The sequence below is a fragment of the Adiantum capillus-veneris genome, chromosome 8 (genome assembly GCF_014529385.1).
Source record: "Adiantum capillus-veneris isolate H3 chromosome 8, ASM1452938v2, whole genome shotgun sequence".
In the NCBI taxonomy this organism is placed as follows: domain Eukaryota; kingdom Viridiplantae; phylum Streptophyta; class Polypodiopsida; order Polypodiales; family Pteridaceae; genus Adiantum; species Adiantum capillus-veneris.
This window is the reverse complement of record NC_140938.1, coordinates 70,449,424-70,474,253: the sequence shown is the minus strand read 5'-3', so window position 1 is coordinate 70,474,253 and position 24,830 is coordinate 70,449,424. Positions and strand designations below refer to the sequence as shown.

General features: G+C 45.5%; 1 protein-coding gene across 1 annotated transcript in view; it reads left to right on the top strand.

Moving 5' to 3' along the window:
• Nucleotides 1–614: 614 nt before the first annotated feature.
• The window catches only part of LOC147452335 (putative potassium transporter 12), a 38,647-nt gene continuing 14,431 nt past the window's right edge, over nt 615–24,830 (top strand). The window contains exons 1-3 of the mRNA XM_086518063.1: nt 615–1,163; nt 1,460–1,697; nt 2,153–2,401. Coding sequence (XP_086374189.1) covers nt 960–1,163; nt 1,460–1,697; nt 2,153–2,401 — 691 coding nt within the window. The 5' untranslated portion in view covers nt 615–959. The remainder of the gene's footprint in view (nt 1,164–1,459; nt 1,698–2,152; nt 2,402–24,830) is intronic.

Genomic DNA, 24,830 nt, shown 5'->3' with positions numbered 1-24,830 from the left:
TTTGGTCAGTGTTGCACTTAAGACCAACGCCCTTGACCAACCACTGCTGCAAGATTGGGTACATGACAAGGCTTTCAATGAACTGGTCAAGATAGCGATAGGTGCCAAGTGTATGATTACAGAAAACATTAACCTGGCTATAGGTGCAACGAATGGTTCAACCTGTCAAATTCTCTCCATATCTCGTGATTCAAACATAATGTGGCTGGAATAGAAGTCAAAATTCTCTCCACAGGTGCTACGATGACCATTTGAAGGACAAAGCATGCTACTAGGGCAATCAACAACAAATAATTTCACAAAAGCACATTTTCTGTTGCGTTGGCATACGCAATTACGAGACACAAGTCTCAAGGAGCCACGATATCAAGGAAAGCCATTCTGAGCATAAAACAAGCCTTTGCTCCAGGCTTGGCATACGTCATGTTCTCTCGTGTAACAGAGAGACGCCACCTCAAAATACTCAACATGCAAACTACACAAATGTTCTGGCATACTGATACAATTCTCTCCCCATGGTTGGACATTTCGACATTATTTTAGCAAAAATCTTTTGTATGCTGTGTAATTTTGCATCAAATTGTAAGAAAACCATTCTTGCATACTACTTTGTGCTACTTAATGCACATTAGCATCCTGGGCAAACTTTAGTTTTCGAGCTAGCCCACGTCTCGCCTGAATGATGGGGGCGCTTCTGCTGAAGCGATCTCTTGGAGTAGCTATACTTCCCCGCATTGAGGTTGAAGGTGGCGAGCTCTGCTAATTGGTCAAGATCTGGAGCTATTATACGCTCTGGTGAACTTGATATGAGAGGAGGAATTTGTTCAATATGCCACTTTTGCTCTTAGCGCTTCCCCTAGAGGACAGAATGGAGCGGATCAAGACAAGGCAAGGGCTCTTTCAGGGGGCTTTATTTGTGTAATCAAAGCTGTATCAGATAGGATTCTTGTGTGAAGGAGATGGACAAGGTCCATTCAACCTCGACTTTTCCAGAGGCAGATGAGGGTTCTGGAGATGATAGCTGCTCGTGGGATGGCCATCGAATTGCTTCTGATAATGCGGGCGAGTTTCAACAGAAGTTAAAGAGGGCCATACCCCGAGTAGACTCGCTACAGAATGAAGCCATGCAAATCTCAGGCATCTCTGGTGGACCTGCTGTCAAGGTTACCCCCATTACCTGAGGATTGCCTTCTTTTTTTTTCTTACTTGTTGCAATGCTGTCGGTCTTTTGCTCTACATATCAAAATGTTGGTTTTTGCTCTGCATATCAAAGTGCTATTTACCGTTGCTATTTGCCCTGTGACTCTATTTTCGTTTTTTTTAAACATTGACGTTTGGGACTATTTCAAGCACAACTCCATATGCCAGTTATTTTAAGTACAGATGGTTTTTGTTATGTGGGTGGTCTCCCTTCAAATTATCTGTCTAATGCTCATTTGAACTTAATGCATGATTGCAGGATGAAAAACTGAGGGTCATATTGCAAATGGCATTTCAGACATTAGGAGTCGTTTACAGTAGCCTTGGAACAAGTCCTCTCTTTGTCTTTCGCAGTGCGTTCACTGGGGGTATTGGTGGGACCTTGGATATCTTGGGCGCTCTTTCGATCATCATCTACACTCTCACTCTCATTCCTCTTATAAAATACTTGTTCGTTGTTCTGCGTGCAAATAGCAACGAGGAGAGTGATTTCAAAGGTCGCTGGCTGGAGGACTCTCATTGTTTGTTTTTGGATCATAGCTTAGTAAGTCTCATGACAGGAGAAGTATGTCGACTGAGAGGGTGTTGGTAGATTCGTTCTTTGTTTTCCTATTTATATTTAAAGTTTAAGTGATTATCAAACATGTGCTGGGTGAGAGACAAGGGGAATGAATGGGAGCTGTTTCATTGTATTTGGGACTTTTTTTCTGTGCCTAGGCACGGTCTGTTTATGTCAAGCAAACTTTGCTTATACTAAACAGGATTCTGGCCTTTCAATTTAGAGCACCTTTTCATGCTCAATCGAATATTTGGGTTCATATTATGGAATAATTTGACCTTTGTGATATATTACAATCGTTTCCCCATTTCCCTAGTGTGCAACTAGGATAGTCTTTGGAGATTAATACATTGAATTTTCTTTGCTCTAAAGATCCTAGGTTTGGCCATGCAGGAGGCATATTTTCGTTGTATTCTTTGATATGCCGTTATGCGAAGGCGAGCCTCATACCAAATAGGCAGCCTACCGATGAGGAGTTATCAAATCTGAAAGTTGAAGTGCCTTCAAGGAGGCTGGAAAGGGCTCTGTTAATAAAGGGAAAGTTAGCCAAAAAGGATGTCTGGAAGAATCTGCTGCTTATTTTTGCTCTTTTAGGAGTGAGCTTAACAATTGGAAATGGCATACTGACGCCTTGCATTTCAAGTACGTCTTCTTTGTGCACTTACTTGTTACCATGGTTTACCAGCAATGAGTACTAAGAGGTTTTTGTTATGTATCTGTTATTGTGATTTGTGTTCATTATACAACTATATTTCTGTGTGGCTTATTAAACCATTCTAGAGTAGATTAGACAATTCCTGTTAAGCTGAATTGTGTGTGTGTATTTTCCACTCACTCATTGCTTTTGATTGAGGAACAGGGAAGAGGAATGAAAGTTGGGAGCAGGCTTGGGTGGAGGAGCAGAGGTGGTGTAGGGGATAGAAGAAAGCTAAGTTTGACGCAAGCGAAAATTGCCGAACTGGTCACAAAGATCGTTATGAATCACAAAGAAACAATGAGGCTCCTAAACCTGATAACAAGTCCTATTTGGATAATCCTCTACTTCCTTGAGCTTATGACAACCTTGCATTTCTGAAATGCATTCTGTTACTGGGTTGTTGTCGGAATCAGTTTCTGGATCGGGACAATTTGTTTGGACTTTGAATTGCCACGCCTAGGCCAAAACTGTCTTGTGCGGTTTAACGGTCCCATTTTGAGTGGGTGTTCAATATCACAATGCTTTTAGAGACATGCTTGAAGGAGTCTTGTTAACCCTCTAGTTTGAGTTTTAATTTGGGTATTGCTTAAATATCTGGAAATGATATTTTAGATCCAGTTGTGAATTGTGAATGTGGAATTATACAAGTCTTTTGGTCCACTAGAAGCAACATAGAAGAGCGTCGATTGAACAAAGTTGGTGAGGCAGGCAAACCCCCTTCCAAGGGCCCCCTCTCTATTGTTAGAGAGGTATTTGCTTTAGATTGCACGAAGTCTGGTACAATGGTTCTAAATGCTGTGATGCTTGAAGATGATGACGAGGCTAATGGGCTAAAATCTGAAAACGTTAGGGATGCTGATGGACTTCTGCAAGTGCGGCGAGGCTGCGGGCTGATCTATTGTCGTCAGTGATGATGACGAGTGAAAACTGAAAAACGCTAATTGATCTGCCGGCTGAAAACTGAAACGTTGTCTTGGCCGCGATGGGAATGGTGACCGTGACGAGGGTAAGGCTGATCTACTGTGGTGCTGCGGCGGGATGCTGATGGACAGGGAAAACGCTGCTGTAGAAACGCCAATACTGCTTGAGAAAACGCAAGGGGCTTGGTACTGCGGGTCTGCTTGGTGCTTCTGCTCCTTGATTGTCTTCTGCCTTTCTCTAGCGCCCAAGGGCAATCTTTCATACTTGTTCCATGCTGGGTTGAGCAGCCTCCTTGATGCCCCCACGACTAGAAAACCCAAAGGTCACTTTATTAATAAAATGCATGTAAGAGGTGGTTCACGTGTAGTTATGGGAAAAAGGTTGTGCAGTGAAAATGCTTATGCTTGATCCAGGGTACTCATGCTAGTGCTAATGGGTTGTGTCACAAACTGTTGACGTGGCAGCTCGGGAGAGAAGCTGTAGGACCTGATGACATGGTAAAAAGTACGGATAAGTCCTTGAATTGCACTCGCATGCTGACATGGCAGCAGTACGGATCTCCGCATTTTGCGCTGACATGCCATGTGGCAGGCTGTACGGATTTTTGTGATTTCCGCTGGCTGCTTTTGGACCAATAGCTTTTGAGTTGTAGCTTTTCATGTACTGCTTTTGAGTTTGAATGGCCAAGGGCCTTTAAATAAGAACCCAAGGCCACTCTTTTTACTTAGTGTAATGAGGAGTTACTGAGCAGAGAGGGCCCGCGGGAGTTGTAACTTTGCTCAAGCATTATTATAAAAATGAATACTGAAAGGGGCGCTTGATTTTGGGGCCAATACCGCTGGGCATGGAACTACGCAGGGCCGTGTTTACTATTTTGAAAGTGCGATAAAGTTGTAAAGTATTTTAAGTGATTCTCTCGTGTGTCGTGCCAGATTTCCGACTTGGGGTGTCCAAGTCTGTTACAGTGGTATCGGAGCTTCAAGCGTGGGCTTTTCTCAAAGCATACCAGTCCTACCAGAGAGCAGATAGAGCACTTTGGTGCTTCCAAAGTTTATTGGAAATTCTATTAAAGATTCTTCGTGTCCTGACCCCGAATTTATTAGCCACTCCCACCCTTACTTCATCGCACATTGGGTGGGCTCCCGTCGTCATCGCTCTGTCTTATAGGACATAAGCCATAAAGAACCCCAGATTACATATGGAATCAAACGAGGAATCCCACAAGAATCAGACGAACCCAACCCGACAACTCCGAATGGGGTGAGAGTACGGGAAATTCAAATGGGCAATCGGAACAAGAGTATGGGCCTCCACGGCCTGAACGAATGGAGATGCAACGTCAACAACAAGTTGATGCTTGTGCTAAGCAGATGCTCTAGTACTCGAAGGATCCCCAATACGTGAAATTTTTGACCCGGCACCTGAATGATGAGATTTATTCCCGATGGCGTATAATGTGAATGACGAGTCAACCAAATATTGAAGACCACGAAGCATTCAAAGAGACGCAGCAAGAGAACATACTACTCCCCTGGTTATTGGGGTCATCAGTCTTCTGTTGCAAATGCGTGAAAAGCCAAGAAGTGTGTACGATTTGAGGGTGTGTCCAATTCGTCCTCATCCTCTTCTGACAGTTCCGACTCTTCCTCTTATGATTCCAGGATGAGGACAAAAAGGGCAAGAAAGGATACAAGAACCAATTTGCAAGAGGGTTCCAAAATTGGAAAACCTAATATAATGGACTCGTTCGGACATGCAGGTCCTACAAATAGGCCCACAAAAATGCCGGTACTAATGCTCCTAGGTTTCTATACCCTCCTATCTAGGGATGGGTGTAAAATTGGCTTTGGGAGTCGATGAAGCATGTCCACGTGGCACACAAATCCGTGTGCACGTGACATCCCCTCCTGCTTAAGGTGAGGTAGAGGTACCAAACTCCATGCAGGCGATCTCGAATGAATGGCCTTGTAGATGATGTTCTCCACGGCTATTTTTGAAAGAGAGGCTCGCCTGGGTGATGTGAAAATGTCCAAAGATTGGGATGGTGATGATACATCTACTTGCAAACACTGGAGTGCCTCGTGGATCAATGATTCCCTTGTTGGTTACTGGCTAGCCTTTGCTGCGGCAACTCGGATGGTGTGAGCCAAACTGTCACAAACTGCTGACGTGTCAAGTCACTGAATAGCGGAGCCAGCTCCCGGCCAAGGGGCCTAAACCCGAAGTGAGGAAGAAGCAGCAGCAGAAGAAGTTTTACCCACTTGCAAAGTTGGCTGATCTGATCGTGCCAGAACACTTCCTAAGCTGACCTGAATCCTAGACCTGAAGTAGCTTGTCCACATGCACATAGGGTTAGATGTGCACGTGACAATGGTGCAACCATCTGACCCTAATCCAGTGCAACCGCCTTTGCCACCGCCGTTGCCCCCACCTCCCCTACCACCATTGCCACCAGGTTACAATGGTTGGAGTCCGTATGGATACCCTTATTATCCATACCCGGGATACACGCCTAACCAGCCGAAAGGTTTTAAGGATGACGCATGAGAGTCAAAATTTTCACTTTTTCCGAGGTGAACGATTGGAAGAAAGCATTGCAGTTCCTACAACAATTCAACAACATCTATGCTTTGGGGAACTATACAGAAGAATCCAAGATTTCTTGAGCAGCGGGATTTCTTAAAGATTATGCGATGCAGTGGAGTTCAATTGCGACACAACCGCATGCTCCAAGGACCTAGCAAGCTTTCAAGACAGTATTTGCATGTAGTTATATTACTTTTCTCTCTCAAGTCAGGATCTTAGCAGAATAGAGCAACTTGAAAATATTTGCCACAGAGACCATGGATGACTATAACCAAAGGTTTCTCGAAGTGTACCCTCCGGTGTCCTTTAAGTTCATTCCCTTGGAGGCCTAGTGCGAGCGATACGCCATTGGACTACCATCACTATTACAGGAATATTGTCTTTCCAAGCAAGTCTCAACCATGCAAGAGCTTATGGACCATGCCGTGGTCGGCTACAAACTGATGAAGGGAAAGTTGGAGTTTACCACAGAAGAACCTCCAGCCACTAACCAGAACTCTTGGCAACAACGAACAAATTCTCGAGAGTCCAGTGAAAGTCAACCGCAAAGGCCTCGTTTGACACCTCAACAACGAGACACCTTATCACAAGAAGGTCGATGCTTTGGATGATTTCAAACAGGGCATAACCATTCTGGTTGTCCCCATTGCATTGATAGACCAACGGAGCCAACGCCCGCACCGATGGTCAGAACCCAGCACCACCATGAGTTAAGAGAGCCGATGCCCGCACTGATGGTCAGAACCCCAACGTCGCCATGAGTTAAGAGAGCTAGACCTGCTATTGGACTAGTCCCTGATATCTATGGCATACGCCTTGAAAGTACAAATGAATTGTGTCGAGCATATTGCAAAGTCAACGGCTTCAAAGCCCTTATTTTCTTTGACCGTGGAGCTGTAGAGAACTTGATCCATCCAGAATTCTTGGAGCAGATGCACTTTGATTATGATGCAGTGTCACGAGGACGTGGCAACTGCTAACCTTAGTTGTTGGTTTCTTTCCAATGATTTTTGTTTTATTTTTGAGACCCTCTTTTTGAAGTTGCAAATGGTCGGACATTGTATGGCCAATGTGAACGATAGTTTCACCCGTAGACGGGAAGTTGGTCGGCACTGGAATTTGTATAGTAAGAAGATGTCTAGGCTCAGTGCAAGGTCATGTAGGTCCCCCCCATCGCACTTAGCAAGTTGGTGGATACTAGGAAGTGAACTTAATAAAGGCATAAAGTCAAGGTGGGATCACCAACAGAAAGTATCCGACAGTTGGGCCACATTGCACTTTTGGATGCGGTCCCAATGAGGATAGATGGTCAGACGACCAGTGGGAACCCAACGGAAGCATCTCCTAAAAATTAGGGAACTGCTATTTTGGGCCGTGAAATGTGTTCGCGTCATTACTTTCGGTATGACCAGGGGAACACTTTACAACTCTGCCGTGAAGTCAACTGGGCAACCAGTCAGGAGATTTTTAGGCGGCAACCCCGAAACGGGCAAAAGCTTGTAATTGCGCCAAGTGGCAAATTTTCATGCACGTGCTTCATTCAGAAAAATAGGCGCTGAAATTTAAGCTAGGAGAGGCCTCACTTTGCATTTTGTCACAGGTTAAGAGCTATGGAGTGCTTTCTTTCCCTCTCATGTACAATGTGGTGCTAGGAGTGATGCCTTGCACACTACACACTGCTCTCTCCCCCCTACGTGCAGTTATGTGATGCCCCACAAGAGGGCTCTTCATTTGACTGATGTACAACTATGTGGTTTCATGCGTTTGTGCTGAGGCAAGAGCCTCCTTGAGCAGGAACAGGGGTAGCTAGCTGCTACTCCAAAGCAGGCACCGGTGAGGGTCATAACCTCACCGTACAGGTGCGTTTTCAACGCTATGTATGCGCTGTAAATTGACTGTTTTTCAGCCATATAGACGCCATAACCATTGGGAATCGTGCCCCACTTGCAGAGGACAGTTAGGGTATTGCTTTTTCTACGTAAATTGCTGAGAAAGAGAGAGAGAACCCTCTTTGCTTTATTTTAGCAAGAGAGAGAAAGAGAAAGCCTGTCTGCTTTTTTTAATAAAAGAAAGAGAGAGGAAGAACTTTTGCTTTATTTGCCAAGCTTTTGAGCTTTTGATTTTCAGCTTTGGGGCTCTGCTTTGGGCAACCCTTGTAACTTTAAATAAGTGAGCAGGCCTCTCACAACTCAGAGCATCTGGACGCAGAGTTGGAGTGTGAGCGTCTGCCCGCACTCTTGTACTTTGAACACAGATTAATACAAAAAGAAATACCGAAAGGGGCACCAGTCCTTGGGGCCAATATCTCTGGGCACGGAACTCCGCCGGGCCAATGTCGAATAAATTGTGAACTGTGAATTGTTTTGAAGTGGTTATTTGGTGCTGTCGCGGTAGATTCTTGACTTGGAGTGTCCAAGTCTGTTACGGTGGTATCAGAGCACGGCCGATTTCTTTCATACGGGAAATCCGATCCCTAAATTTTCTTTTCCGCGGCACCTATGGCTTCAAGCAAAGATCAGTCGACTCCCTCTGCATCCGGAGATGCGGGAAGGGATCACAACGAAGATTCAGACAAGGAGTATGGCCCGCCTCGGCCTACTCAGGCGGAGCGTCGAGAGATGGAGCGCCGTCAATTGATCTGCGATGCAACAAAGATGATGCTCAATTTTGCGAAGGACTCAAAATTTGCAAAATATATGAGCGAGACTTCTTTTCAGGAAGTGTATGCGCAGCGGCAGAAAACAACACCACCACCCCCAAAACCCGCTCTCAAGAAACCTTCTGCTCACAAGAAATATTGAGAGAAGGAATTAGAAGAGGTGGTTGATGCATGGATTGCTCAGCTTTTTGACGCGCAAAACAAAGCTAAAAAGCACGGCAAAAAGCAGAAGAAAGGCACTGACTTCCCGGGTTATTTGGGTTGTCAATCGACATTTGAAAAGGCAAAGAAACAGAAGAAGCGTGTTCGATTTGAAGGAGTACCCAGTTCTTCTTTTTCTTCTTCTTCTGATAGTTCTTCTAGCTCATTTGACTCGAGCGAAGAAGACTAAAAAGGCAAAAAGCGAAGCAAAAAGCAATGCTTCGGAAAGGGCAAGAAAAAGATAAAGAAGTCTAAATCTCGCCCCGTGAGTGACAATTCTACAGAGGACTCATCTACAGACAGTTCAGACTCTGGTGACAGCAACTTTTATGCAAAGAAGAAGAATTTTTACAAAGCCAACCAGTATGACTTTCTGAAGGAAAAAAGCAAGAAAGTCCGAGAGTTTAAAGAAGGTGGACAGTCGATTAAATTTGACACGTTTTTGGGATATAGAGATGCTTCAAAGGCTTTGTCTTTTGTACAGTAGTTTGACATTGCTTTCGCGGGAGGGCGTTACTCAGAGCACTCTAAGATTCGGAGAGTTGCCTCTTACTTTAAGGGGAATGCTCAAACTTGGTGGTCCACGCTTCTATTAAGCAAGACTGCGCCAGTTAAATGGCTGAAATTTAAGAGGCTTTTTATTTCTTCTTGGCTGACTCGAGAGTATGAACGGGATATACGAACTGCTTGGAACCATCTTCGGATGACCAAGAAGGATACAGTCGACGCTTATTGCAAGAAATTTTGGAGCTCTTTTCTACCCGCCTCTTCATTTAAGAAGATCTCGTTCAAGGAGCAGATTGAGCGGTTTACCTTGGGTCTACCTACAGAGATCCGAGATCACTGCTTAGAACAGAAGTCATCTTCCATTCAGGAGTTGATGAGTCATGCGAAACAGGGTTTTGCCATTCACTTTGGCAGTGTGACCTATCCACCGATGAGATCATGACACAAAGAGCTGAACAGACTTCGACAAATGAAAGTAGAAAGAGAAAGAGCAAGTCAGAAAAGAAAGATGCACGACCCAGGCTTACTCCTCAGGAGCAACCTCGCTTCATCAAGGAGGGGAAGTGCTTTGAATGCGGGGAAACTGGGCATATCTCCGCAAAGTGCCCTAACAAGGCACCGAATGAACAGGATGAAGAAAGGCCAGAAAGTTCTAAAGTAGCTGAGAGACATGGCAGAAAAGGCAGATAAAAAGCAGAATTGGTACCGCATAGCGTGGGGCCTGAACCGAATCAAATGAATGGAAGTACAAACTTTGCCGCTTTTGGGGCAAAGTGAAAGATCAGGGAGCTCTTTTGAAGGAGCCATGGCCAACTTCTTTTCACTTGGAATTGACGGCTCGATTTGGAATTACGCCCGATAGGCTGAGGCCACAGGCGGAGGTAGTTCGAGTGGCACCCGGACGGGATATTGCCATTACACCGAGCATTGGCAAACTTCGTTTGCAATGACAGGGGTGTTTAGGGCACGAGGAGTTTTACGTATTTGCCTTGGAAGATTGTGACATTCTATTCAAAATCCCTTGGTACCACAACAACAACGCTGTGGTTGAGTACCGGGCCGAGAAAGTGACTTTGACAAATGAAGGGCTCAGAGATTGTACTTGATAAACTTCAGTTTCTTTACTCATTCTTTTTGGGAGAGAACTGAACGATCGATAAAGGTCGAATATGTTTTGACCTGAACAAAAGAACGCCAAGATTTTCTCCACACTCATGCCGATTGCTTTTCAGAGGGCCTACCAGGCGAGTTACCATCCGCTCGTCCTACTATTGATCTGATACCTGGAAGCACACCACCGAACCGGCCACCTTACCGTGTGAGCCGAGCCCAGAACGAAGAAATTATGAACCAAGTGAAAGACCTCTTGGAAAAGGGGATTGTCCAGCCTAGCACTTCACCATAATGTTCTCTGGTGTTGTTGATTTTGAAGAAAGACGGATCTTGCATCGATTATAGAGCTCTCAACTAAATCACCATCAAGAACAGATTTCTGATTCCTAGGATCGATGATATACTCAACAGATTACAGGGATCCTCGTGCTTTAGCAGGATTGATTTGAAGAGTGGATATCATCAGATGAGAATCGCGCCGGGAGATGTCTACAAGACAGCTTTTGGGACGAGATTTGGGTTATTTGAGTTTTTGGTGATGCCTTTTGGCTTAACCAATGCTCCTGCGACATTTAACCGGATGATGGACAGGATTTTTCGAGAGTACAGGCTATTTGTTGGCACTTTCTTTGACGATATCATTGTTTTCTCCAAGAATGAGGCAGAACATAGAGATCATTTGCTTCAGGTTTTTCAGGCATTACGAGATCACAAGTTAGTGATTAATGCGAAGAAAAGTGAATTTTTCCTACCCAAGGTAGGATCCGTACTGTACAATCATTTTTTTGTTGGGGAAAAAACCACAGCGGGTCTGCAAAATTGAGTTCGCCCATCAATTTTTTGTGTGCAAATTGGCAAATCATGATCAATGTGAACTTACAAGTTCTCTACAGTAACTAGTTTGTTGTGAAACTGCAAATTTTAGGTTGTGTATATTTGAGTTGTATCTGTTCTTGTCACTTCAATGTTGATTCATTGAATGTCGAGCAAGGAGTCGCGACTTGCTTATGGTATTTGTATGAAACCTTTCCCTTGGTTTGTAGAATAGTGAACTAACATGCTTGAAGTGATACTTGTGAATTTTTTATCAAGTATGGACCGTATTGTAGGTTTTTGGCTTTTAGAAAAAAAAAACATACGAATTTTACGTACCTAACAACTCTATCCATTCGGTACTACGTACAAGACGTACCGAATACGTACCGTACCTTATGTACCTTACCACCTTGTTCCTACCAGAGATACACTTTTTGGGACACATTGTCTCAGCAGCAAGAGTGTAAATGGATCCGCCCAAGATAGAGACTATCTGTGATTGGCCCGAATTGAAGAATGTCCATGAAGTTAGAAGCTTCTTGGGATTGTGTTCATACTACATGCGGTTCATTCGAAAGTTTGCAGAGGTTGCTTCCCCTTTGCATATCTTGACACAGAAAGGAGTCCCTTTCTTGTGGGGACCCACAAAGGTGACTGCCTTTCCACCTTTGAAAGAGAAATTGACTACGGGACGAGTTTTGACTCTGCCGGACTTGCAGAAGTCGTTTGAAGTATATTCTGATACTTGTGGTCGTAGTCTGGCTGCGGTCTTAATGCAAGAAGGCCAATGTCATTGCTTATGAGAGGCGATTGTTTGCAAGGCCGAAATTGACAGTACAGATATGTGAGAGCTTTTGGTGGCTATCAAAGCTCTTTGTCAGTGGCTACATTACCTACTCGGAGCCGATTTTACGGTTTTTCACAGATGATGGGAGTTTATGCTACTTCTTGTCATGGAAGCAGCTATCAGAAAAGCAGATGCGGTGGGCAAACATCTTGTCACAGTTTACTTCAGGATTGTCCATGTGCAGGGACAAAAGAAATTGGTGGTAAATACTTTGTTCCGAAAGCCGTTGGTTTTGGCTACTTCCGTGATACATCATAGGAACTTCAAGGATATGGTCGCACAGTACGCCACAAAACAGATTTTGCAAATGTATTCAGTTGAATACAGAAAGGGGAGATAGTAGCGGACTATTCCATTCGGGATGGCTACTAGATGAGGAAAACCATGTTGTGCGTTACACAACCGTTGAGGGAAAAGGTTCTAACAGAATGCCATTGTCCGCCTTTTACGGGTCACCGCGACATTGATACCACCTTGAAAGGGGTAGAGAGATACGTCTTTTGGCCGAGACTCGAGAAGAATGTGGACGAGTTTGTGCGCAGTTGCTTGGTATGCCAAAAGGTCAAGTTTGACAGGCATAAAGCACAAGGATTGTTACAGCCTTTTTACCCATACCCTCCCGCCCTGGGAAAGTATTGCAATGGATTTCATCTCCTGAGAACACAGCGTGGGCACGATTGTTTATTGCCCAGGTCTTCAGATTACATGGCATGGCTGAGACGATTGTCTCCGACATGACCCCAGGTTCACGAGTTTGTTTTGGACGGCTATTTGGGAGAACATAGGCATGCGGTTGCAGTTCTCATCATCGTTCCACCCGCAGACTGACAGGCAATCAGAGATTGCTAATTTCGATGGTACTGGCTTTGTTGAAGTCTTCTTGGTTGGATCAGAAGATTACTTGGGAAAGGTTTTTACCTTTGGTGGAATATGCCTACAAAAACACGATTAACTCTTTGATAAGGAAGGTGCCATTTGAGATTCTTGAATTTGCTACAAAGATTCCATCCTCCCTTAGCAGGAAAGATAAGATTTTTCTTTGAAGTCGACCTGTTCACGATGGACTTGGTCCGGAAGGCTTTGCAGAAATTTCGGGAAAGATAGAAAAAGGCAGCAGATTGCCATTGTCGCGATTTGAAATTGAAGGAGAATGATTGGGTGCTCTTACATTATGGGAAGGCACTCTCGAGAAAGAAAAAAAAAGGGAAAAGAGCAGCTTCTTTGAAAGCTTAGAATGAGATAGTTTGGACCTTTCCAGGTTTTCCGAAAAGATAATGATATCTCCTTTGAACTGAAGCTGCCAGAATACTTGGAGGATTCACAATGTTTTTCATGTGAGTCTCTTAAAGCCTTTTGAAGGCAATGTGCCCGATGATGGGAAGCTAGATGTGCAACCCGAATTGGACCTAGAACAGAAATTGGCACAGAAAGAAAGAAAGAAGGTAAAGGGAACTGACGGTTCTTGGTTAAATTCAAGACCTACTTCGCAATGGATGCGAAGCGAATGGAGGAGGAAGACCTAGTAGATATTCCTCGGAATGTGAATCTTTACCTTGAAGCTTTTGGTTTAGCATAGTCTACTCCAAAAGGAACCCAGAATTCAGCTTGGCCGGAGATCTGCTCCTTTGTCAACAGATGCCTCGATTTTTCAAATACTAGAGTCACTGATGTCTCTTTGAGCTTCAGGGATACTGAGAGCTGACAATATTCTGCTGGATGACTTTATGAAATGGAATTCGGGAATATGAAACTAATTTGTTCTTGACTTGTTTTTAAGTGCAGGAACTGATAGACGAAATGACTGCAGCATTTTGGTCCAAATGATCTCGAATAGACATGGTTGCAATAGGGTTTAGTCAATCGGACATCTATGAGGTCCCGACTGGATCTAGATGCGATTGCTAACTACATTGCCGATAAATCATGGTCTAAGATCGAATGAATGTTGAATGTCATGTGATCTCCTGTGATGTCTAGTGATGTCCTGTGATGTCGTGTGATGTGACTGTCGATTGGTACATGTGCTAGATGTGCGTTCCTAGTACGTAGGTACTAACAGTCAGTGTCTGCTAAGACGGTTTATGGCTTCTGTCTAAACAGACAGGCGTAATCGAGGGCGATTACAATGCTTTCAAGAGGGGGGTATGTCACAAAGTGATGACGTGGCTGCCAAAAACCCTAATTCTGTTGAAACCCTAACCCTAAAGCCAAAAACCCTAATTCTGCTCAAACCCTAACCCTAAAATCAAAAACCCTAATTCTGCCCTAACCCTAACCCTGATTTGTTGGACATCAAGGTGATTCACAAAAAGCTGGGCAGCTTTTTGGCGTTGCTTTTTCTACGCAAATTGCTGAGAAAGAGAGAGAGAACCCTCTTTGCTTTATTTTAGCAAGAGCGAGAAAGAGAAAGCCTCTTTGCTTTATTTAATAAAAGAAAGAGAGAGGAAGAACTTTTGCTTTATTTGCCAAGCTTTTGAGCTTTTGATTTTCAGCTTTTGGGGCTCTGCTTTTGGCAACCCTTGTAACTTTAAATAAGTGAGCATGCCTCTCACAACTCAGAGCATCTGGACGCAGAGTGAGTGTGAGCGCCTGCCCGCACTCTTGTACTTTGAACACAGATTAATACAAAAAGAAATACCGAAAGGGGCGCCAATCTTTGGGGCCAATATCTCTAGGCACGGGACTCCGCCGGGCCAGTGTCGAGTAAGTTGTGAACTGTGAATTGTTTTGAAGTGGTTATTTGCTTCTATCGCGGTAGATTCTTGACTTGGAGGTCCAAGTCTGTTACAGTCCGCCTACTCTTGCGAGAGCCAACACTCTCTCTTCTTTCCTATTCACGATAGTACTCCTATTGAGCTACAGCAGGTATCCACGTGTTTGTTCAAACCCGGCCATCTTATAGGGCTCCAACGCCAGGCACGAATGCCTCTCATCCCACTTGTCCCATGCGTGGTAGTGGATTGAGCTAAAGTGAGCCGCTAGGATATACTTATTCATTGAATTCTGGCTTGTCGTCCAAGTCCACTTCTTGAATGGTTGGTTCTTAGGCTTCTTGTTTACCAAGGAGCCTATCCAAGTGGATGAAACCGAGCGGTACTTGTCAAAAGCCCTTGCTCGTTGTCCCCACAAAAGGCAGGTACGGGTGGGATGTTAAACTCGTGGTGGAGAGTTGTCGTCCCTACAGAGGTCGACCTTGCTCCCTTCCCGAGTAACATTCGCATCCCGGTGGCGAGGTGCTACACAGAGTGAAGGACACGTTGATCGTGGGTCCCCATAATTTCCGCGCCATAACAAATCATTGGATACACGCACGCTTTAAAAACAGTTAGTCGAGACCAGATTGGGATGGCTCAGTTTGCCAGCAGGTGCTGACATGCAAATAGGCTTTTCCTACCCTTGTCCACTCGTCCCTTGACGATGCGTTCAATGGAGAAGGTCGAGTCTACATCGATGCCAAGGTACTTATACATTTCACCTACTACAACCATCTCACCACCCAGAACAAAGATCCGCATAGAGAGATCGTGCAGGTCCCCGTGGAACACCATGACCATGCATTTTTCAATTCCAAAGGTCATGCCCAAGTCTTGGCCCATTCACTTACCTTGTCAAGGCTCGTATGTAGGCTTTCAGGAGAGTCAGCAAGCAGAACCAGGTCGTCGGCAAAAAGGAGTCCTTTAATTCTCTTGAGGAGGTTAAGTACTTCCAGGCCCCATGTTTCCCTATCTGCGTCTAAAATATCATTTATATATATGTTAAATAGACAGGGCGATCCCGGGCATCCTTGGCGGACTCCCCGCTGCACCGGAATCGAGTCCGACAGCTGCTCCATGTGTCAGACTTTAACAAAGGTGGACCTGTAGAGCGCTTGGAAAAATCTAAGCGCTCGACCTTGCAAGCCAGCCGTTGCGAGCTTCAGGAACAACGCCTCGTGCGGTACTATGTCATATGCCTTCTTGAAATCAATGTAGGCCACATAGGTTGGTTTCCCATCCTTATGACGGAGTTTCACGATTTCCTTCAGGCATGCAACTTGCCTTGTGCATTCCTCATCAGCACGAAATCTTGCTTGGCCGGGATTGAAGAAGTTTCTCTTTTCAAGTATCTTAGTGATCCGCCTAATCACGACCGTGGTGAGGATTTTTTTGGCGATCGAGATTAAAACAATCCCGCGATAGTTATCGGTGTTGGTCGAATCACCCTTTTTGGGGATTGACACAATCACTACGTCGCTAGCGCCGGCCGGGATATCTCCAGTGTCATAAATACCCTCAATCATGTACAAGTAAGCCTTGCCCATTTCCATTCGTGGCTTATGTGGATCCGCTCTTAAACCCCTATCTTTCACAAGCAGCTTAAAGAATTCGGGTGGTAAACCATCTCCACCCGCTAGCTTGTGCCTCTTCAATCGCCGACAGGCCTCCCGTACTTCGTACCAGTTCAGCGGGTCACATACCTCAGGCATACCAGGCCAGATACGCACGTGTTTGTCATACCATGCAAGCGGATCCTTGCTGGTACCGTCCGTATGGACAAATACCTTCGAGTAGTGACCCTCCCATACTTGTAATTGCCTCTCTGGTTCCGTCCCTAGCTCCCCATTTGCGTTCAAAGGTTGATTAGAAATAGTTCCTTGCCCCTTCCCAGCTATTTTCTTGAGATGGGTAAAGAATTTCTTCATTTGTCCCTCCCTCAAGAGCTCAATCCCTTCTTCCACAAAGCGCTCAAAGGATCTTTTATTACTGTCTCGTACAGCGACCTTCGCACGTAGTGCTATTGCCTTGTACTCTCTAACCGCTTGCTGGCCAGCCCTAGTATTCGCAGATTTGTTCCTCACCTTATTCCAAGCTTTCCGGCGTGCATTAATGAGTCTCCGAGCTCGAGGTTCCACTTGACAACCTAACCTTGGCCTCGGTGGGGGCTTCGTGGCAAGAGCTCCAGCCTCTTTGGCTATGGAAGTAGCAATGGAAATAAACTTGTCATAGCATTGTTGGGTCGCACGTCCGTCCTCATTCTCGAGGTGAAGCAGAGTATTCCATCGATTGTCATCAAGGAACAGCCTGCAATTTACTTCCATTTTGCATACGGACGGCATAGTAGCTTTGGTTGCTACTCCCAAGTCCATACGATGGCCAATGATATGACAAGTCTATCCCCCTCTATACTGAATTGTTGAGAAGTTGTCTCGCGGCGGACTCATTCACGATAAAGTGATCAATGTCCGACTTTCCCTTCCCCCACCTGGAATGATACGTGAGGTTCGAGCCTCGAACCTTTAAGCTCTCGAATCCTCTCCCGCATCTCAGTAGCCACTTCTTCAGTGTCCCCCGTCTTCATGTTGAAGTCACCTCCAACAATCACTGGTAGGTTTTTGTTGGAGATGATCCCCAACGTTCGGGTGAGGGTATTCAAAGCGATTGTCTTGGCTTCGCCCAATTGGCGTTGCGAAATGTACACATTTCCATGTATCCAAGCCCTTGAACCTTTGGGGAAGAATTGTATGAAGATTTGATTCGGGGAAGAGAAATGGAACTCAGAGGGCCTGAGCTCATTCGCAACCAGAGACGCCATGCCACGTTCTCCTAGTTTTGCGGTGCCTAGGGCATTAACGACCATATGTCCGGGGAGTCTAAGAGGCCAACATCCTTGGAACATTCGAATCTCTTGCACCCGGACAATGCTCCATTTTTCGAGGGCCTATCAACGATCCAAGCTCGCTCCTTTTGTGTCTGAGTCCATTAACATTGAAGGTGGTTACCTTAACGTGGTTGACGGACTACTCGTCGGCGGAGGTGGAACTTGGTCTACGGGTCAAGTCTCGACATCCTGCATCGCCACCTGCTGAAGCGCTTTTCTGCAACTAGCTTACCTACTAGCGCTTCAGTTGCGCTAAGAGAGTGGGTATAGAGATCAAAGCGTACACTACTACTATGCAAGCTGGTAACCTTTCTAACTTTGATCACACTAGCTTCCACTCTCGCAATCTCCAACTGTCTCCAAAAGCTTTGGACACTATGATTGTCCGCTCCCCAAACACATGCAAAACCGAATTCACCAAAGGCTACTCCATGTTTCAACGTCGCCAATGTCAGGCGGGTCATGCACACTATCCATCCGCTCGATGTCACTGGCTGTGGCCCCGCGGGGTGGTCTATCCACCCCTGTCATGGGGGGTCCAATCCCCCCACTCGGGGCAGCTGAAGCGAGGAAAGAAGTAAAGATTTGTGGAAGTGTAAAGTCTAGATCTTCATCATTTCAATTCCCTTGTACTTGACATTGGTATCAGAGCTTTGTGATTTTGCACTAATTCACTAATCTTTGAAAAAAAAAATCTCTTAAGTGTGTTGTAGCGTTTCGCCCAATGACGCTTCTCACTCACGGAAGTGCAAGACCTACCATTGCGTGTAGGACCGTTGTCAAGTGCAACGGAATTGAAATGATGGAAGATCTAGGTTTTACACTTCCACAAATCTTTTACTTCTTTCCTTGCATTAGTGATTGCTTTAGCTTGTTTGATGATTCCTTTTACTTTTTTTGAAGAGAGGGAATGAGAGAGAGAGAGGTAGAGATGTGCACAGAGAGAGAGAGGAGGAGAATGGCACCCGATGGGGTCCCAACCAACCCTCTCAAGGGCCCCCCACATCGTTGCCAATGTGGTATTTGCTTTAAATGGCGTAAATGGGAATGTACACACATGCAATACCTCAAGTGCAGACTCTATTGACTCGAACGGGGAATGTCACCGCAGTAACTCCTTGAGTCAAGGCACCTCTGGGGCTGATTTGATGCACCTTTGGATCCTTCTCAATGTGGGATTGCGGATAGACGCCAAGAGGTAGATCTGAGGCTGAATTATGCTCCCAATGTGAGAGGAGGAATGGAGGGTTGAAAGCTGGCTGCAAAAACGCAGATCTGGCACGCAAAACGCAGCAGATCTATTGTATGATGGACAGCAATGGAAGCACTCGATGCGGCGAAGGAATGGCCGAGGAGAAGCTCAATGGACTGCCGAAGTACCGGCCCGCAATGGGATAGCTCGCGCTCTGCAGATCTCGCAAGTCTCCCACAAGGGAATGGGCTGAAAACTAAAAACGCTGGCTAATCTGCAACAATCTGGTAGCGCTAGGGCTGATCTAGCAAAAAGCGCTCGCTAGCTACCTCCCAAAACGTTGGGGCTGGTCTGCTACTGCAAAAACATTGAGGCTCTCCTGTATCTAGCACTTCCAAATCTGTTCTAAAATGTTGGCCTAGCTGCTCTTTCATATGGCTTTTGGCCAGGTCAAGAAACTTAGGTTAGGTCAGGAAAAATGTGCAAATGAGCACACATGGGCCATAACTCATTGCTCGGTGAACCATTTGACAAACCGACTGGGCCAACACGTTTCCTTAACCCAAAACTACATGCTCGTCATGCCATATTCCTACCGTAGTGTAACATCTATCATAATGCATATACAAACCATTTATGCAAGAGGGTTCCAAAACTGAAATATTGGCTCTAGAAGTCGATGAAGCATGTCCATGTGGCACATAGAGCCTTGTGCACGTGTTATTCCATCTTGCTTAAGGTGAGGTACAATTACTGAACTCCATGCACGCCATACGATGGTCTCGAATAAAGTTCCTTCTAGATGATATCCTCCACGACGACTTTTGAGAGAGAGGCTCCCTTGGGTGATGTGGAAATGTCCAAAACACAAGGATGGTGATGATGCATCTACTCACAGACAATGAACCGCCTCTTGGATGAACAATGTCCTTGTTGGTTACCCGCAAACAATAACCTTTGCCGCCCCAACTCGAATGGTGTGAACCAAAACTTCAAATTGAATGGATGCTCGTAGAGTGAATGGCAGGATATGACCACTGATGCCCAAGAAGGTTACCCGCTAGCCTATGATGCCCCTACGCAGGAAGATTGGTGAGAGCAACACTCACTGGGAGATGAAGATGGATAGGTCCTTTGGAATGCCCACGAACCATGGCAAGTCCTCTTATGATGTCTCATGAAACCACCAAATAACTCCTCAAAGATAGAGGCTCCCCTCGTGGCTTCGACTAAATTGTCGTATGATTTAAGCTCTAGATGAATCCTCGTCTCTACAACGGATGTGGCTGCGATGTAGGCTCACAATGCCTCCGAACTGCTGCAATGGTTGCCTTGGATTGGAACCCTTTGGCTCCGGATTGATGATCACCAATTGCTAAAAAGATGCAGATAATGTAGACCCAATGTGCTGCCAAAGATGTGTACAGATTGATGACGATGCAATGCCTCTTCTGGAACGATGGAATTCTCCAAGCAGATCGGAGAGATGGTTATGCAAACAATGCCAAGATTTCAAAGCTAATAGGCTCATCTAGATGGCACCTCCCTTAGTCATCATATGTCGCTAACATATCTTGATACTCGCAATCAACATCTTCATGTTTCCAATGCATGTCTTCAATGATGCAATGTCATGTTGAAGAAGTTATGACTGCAAATATCCATGCTAGGATTTATTTATGTCGAGGTGGTCGAGCACGCACACCAAGTCAACTACCCTCTCTCGGACACACCACAATTGTAACCCCTGGTATATAGTGTTTGCATTTTCTTACGCTCAAGGCGCACCGTCCCACGCGCAAAGGCAGATCTTGCAATTCCCTAAGTGATAGAAGCATCCTTGGGCGAAATGCTACAATACACTCAAACACTGAGGAATTTTTTTTTTCCAAAGATTAGCGGATGAGTGCAAAATCACAAAGCTTTGATATCAATGTCACGTGCAACAGTATTGAAATGGTGAAGACTAGGTTTTACACTTCCACAAATCTTTTACTTCTTTCCTTGCGTTATTGATTGCTTAGCTTCTTTGATGGTTCCTTTTACTTTCCCTGAAGAGAGAGAATGAGAGAGAGGTGGAGATGTGCAGAGGGGGGGAGAGAGAGAGAGAGAGGAGAATGACACCCGATGGGATCCCAACCAACCCTTGCAGGGGGCCCCCACATCGTTGCCGATGTGGTATTTACTTTGAATTGAGTAAATTGAATGTACACACATGCAATAGCTCAAGTGCAGACTCTACTGCCTTGAATGGGGAATGTCGTCGCCGTAACTCCTCGAGTTGAGGCACCTTCGAGGCTAATTTGATGCACCTTTGGATCCTTCTCGATGTGGGATTGCCGAAGGCCACCAAGGGGTAGATCTGGGTCTGAATTATGCTACCGATGTGAGAGGAATGGAAGGCTGAAAGCTGGCTGCAAAAACGCAGATCTGGCACACAAAATGCAGCAGATCGATCGCGTAAAGCAGGGCTGACAGCGCAGATCTCGATGATGCCAATTATGGACAGCAATAGGAGCACTCAATGCGGCGAAGGAATGGCCGAGGAGAAGCTCGACGGGCTGCCGAGGTACCGGACCACAACGGAATGGTTGGCGCTTGCAGATCTTGCACGTCTCCCACGAGGGAATGGGCTGAAAACTGAAAAGCTGGCTGATTTATAGCAAAAAACGTTGGCAAGCTGCCTCCCAAAACGCTAGGATTGGTCTACTACCACCCGATTTGCAGTTTGTGTCATGAGAGACGGGCACCACGTGCCAACGGAAAAGAACAGACTCGACACTTTTAGCACTTCAAATAACATTGAACTGCACGCGAAAGAGAGTGCACGACACACGAGACGTGGAGTGGCAGAATTCCATCCCAAGAGAGCACTGGCCCCAAACCTTGGCGCCCCTTTCGACATTTCTTTGTATTACTTGAACTCAGTACAATGCCGGTACTCACGCTCTACACCTTCACCCACAAGAGTGCCAGAGACGGAGCCAAAAGCTTCAAACTCAAAATCATATGGCCCTAAAAGCACTAGCGCCCAAAAGCTGCCAAAGCGTTTTGCGGAATTCCGTACAGGTGTCACATCAGTACAGCTAACGTAAAACACGGAATTTCGTACTTGTTGCCACATCAGCACAGCCAACATGAATTGGAGAAATCTGTACGTACAACTACCACGTCATCAGCTCGCCATGCAAGAGATTGTGAGTGTGTGCGATTCTGCTTTATTTAATGCCTTTAGGTCCCCTGAGCCCCATCGGACGAGATCCCATAAATTGGTGGGAACTCTTCTTTAAAAATAGGACACTCGGAAAGACTTTGCAAGTGGATAAAACTTCCTCTACAGCTTCTGCTTCTTCACTTAGGGTTTAAGCCCCTCGGCCGGGATCTGGAGGTTGGCTCCGTTGTTCAGTGACTTGACACGTGTAAGGTGCAGCGGAATGAATGTTTGAACTTTGCTCAAGATGAGTGCTCAGAACTGTGCTCAAGGTTCCTTTACTTACGAAAGGGAGAGCCTTCCGTTGCTTTAGTGAGAGAGTGCAATGGACACAAACAAAGTGTCACAAAACGGGAGCGTACACGAGCACTTAGAAAATCTGAAAATCATAATTCTTTGAAAACATGAGAGAAGGGAGAAGATCGACACAGTATTGGGGACCAGAAGATGGGTTGGTCCCTCCCCGTTAAGAGTATTCTTTTATTTAGGGAGAATTCTTATACAAGCACTAGAACCCGAGGAAACCCCTCCGTTCTGTTATCTTAGACCCGAAGGTCGTGCTTTCCCGTAAAGGGCTTGGGCACAAGGCCGTTCCTTCCCGTAAGGGACTTAGGCGCGAAGCCGTACTTTCCCGTAAGGGACTTAGACGTGAAGCCGTACTTCCCGTGAAGGGCCTTATCGTGAGACGGGAGATTCGTGCAAAACAAACCACACAAAGCAACAATTCTCAATGCGTATCAACACCTTATACCTGTCGCTCCTTGCTCGGAGAATCGACCTCCGTACTCAGTCGTCACATGAACACTTGCAAATTCTGTCGCCAGGCTCTACTCCAGAATCCCAGCGCTAGTACTTCCTGCTGCTCCCGGCTTCTTTTGAAACTGAAACGTTGGCTACCCTTTTATAGGGTCTGGCACCCGGCGGGAATAGAGCCGAAAAAACAGGGCCCTGGCGCCTTAGAGAGAGGAGAGAGAGAGATCGCTAGTGCTGGCGTTTTTTTAGAGAGAGGAGAGAGATCGCAGATTTCAGCCTGTGTAGCTTTTTTAGCGCTGGCTTTTCTAGAGACTTGCTTTATTTTATTAATAAAGGCCTTGTCACTTAGAAGTGACCGGCCACAATAAAATAAAGTGTGAACCTGTTCAAACTTTAAAAACTCACTTAGTTAATGAAAATAATGCTACACGGACACATTCCAGGCGTCCCCGGGTACAGGACTCAACACAGATGCAATGCAGACACAGACTCCTCGTGGGAAAACATCTGTCCTCCTGCGACCGTTCCTGCTTTTCGTAAAAAGCTACATTGAACCCATCTTTATTCTTGTGCTTGCGTTCTTACTCGTATTTTCTTAATCAGTTCGGATTTCCTCCTTAGCCTACGGGATGCCCCCTTACTGATGCACTCGTCACCCATCATGTGACGCATCAGGGGCACTCGTAACCCGGCCTTTTCCACCAAACTTACGGAAACTCCTTCGCGATGTTTACCGTCACCCATCAAATGACACATCAGAGTTGTCCGTTCCTGATGGCAGTTCCTGTAGCTACAATCTTTTAACAGTTCTTAGTGCACATAATAAAATATCATAAAAAAGAGATTAATCATTAAAAATAAGAAAATAGTCTAATTAGCAACATCCCTCTGGCTTCTAAACAGTTGACCTCAACGGTAGTGCATGGACATATACCTCCAGTATCTCGGGATAAGCTGCTAATTCCTCCTACGTCATCCACTGAGCATCTAGATTCGAATAGTTCTTAAACTTAACGAAATACTTCCGTGTTATCTTTCCGGATTTGAGAGACCGCTCCTGGTGACTTACTATCTGCTCCGGTTGGAGTATTTCTTCTGTTTCCTCAACCTCAGGAGGTTCCTCAGCACTAGGCTGGCTTGGAGGCGGTCCCACATACGGCCGGAGTAAACTAACATGGAAAGCATTATGGATCTTCCAATTAGGCGGTAGCTCTAATCAGAAAGTGACATCATTCACTCGCTCAGTGATCTTAAACGGCCCATAGTAACGGGTAGAAAGTTTTACCACCTTCCCCTTATGAGACGCTTGTTTCTTAAGTCTTGCCTTCTCAAACTTGAGTAAGACTAACTGTCCGACTGTTAAGTCTAGATTCCTTCTGTGCTTGTCTGCAGCTTTCTTATGCTTTTCCTGAGAGCGTAGAATAGCTCTCCTAACTTGCCCGTAGGCTGTGTCCAAATCCATGACAAATTCATCTGCTGCAAAGATCTTATCCTTAGTTAAAAGGATCGGTGGAAGCAAAGGCTTACCATAGAGAATCTCAAAAGGTGCTTTCCCCGTCGATGAGTGTATGGTATTGTTATACGCATACTCGACAGGAGGCAAATATTTCTCCCAGTCAGATTGCCGGTCTGACACATAAGCTTTTAACATATCCAATACTGTGGAATTGGCTATCTCACTTTGCCCGTCCGTTTGAGGATGGTAGGCAAATGAAAAATTCAGCTTTGTACCAAGATTATCCATCAAGGCACGCCAAAAATTTCCTGTCATGCGAGGATCTCGGTCACTCACAATTGACTTAGGCATTCCATGATGCTTAAAGATCTGTGCTAGAAAGACCCTAGCCATATGATCTGCTTTGATCGTTTTCTTGACTGGTATAAAGTGTGCTTGCTTGCTAAACCTGTCCACAATGGTCCAGATCGCGTCA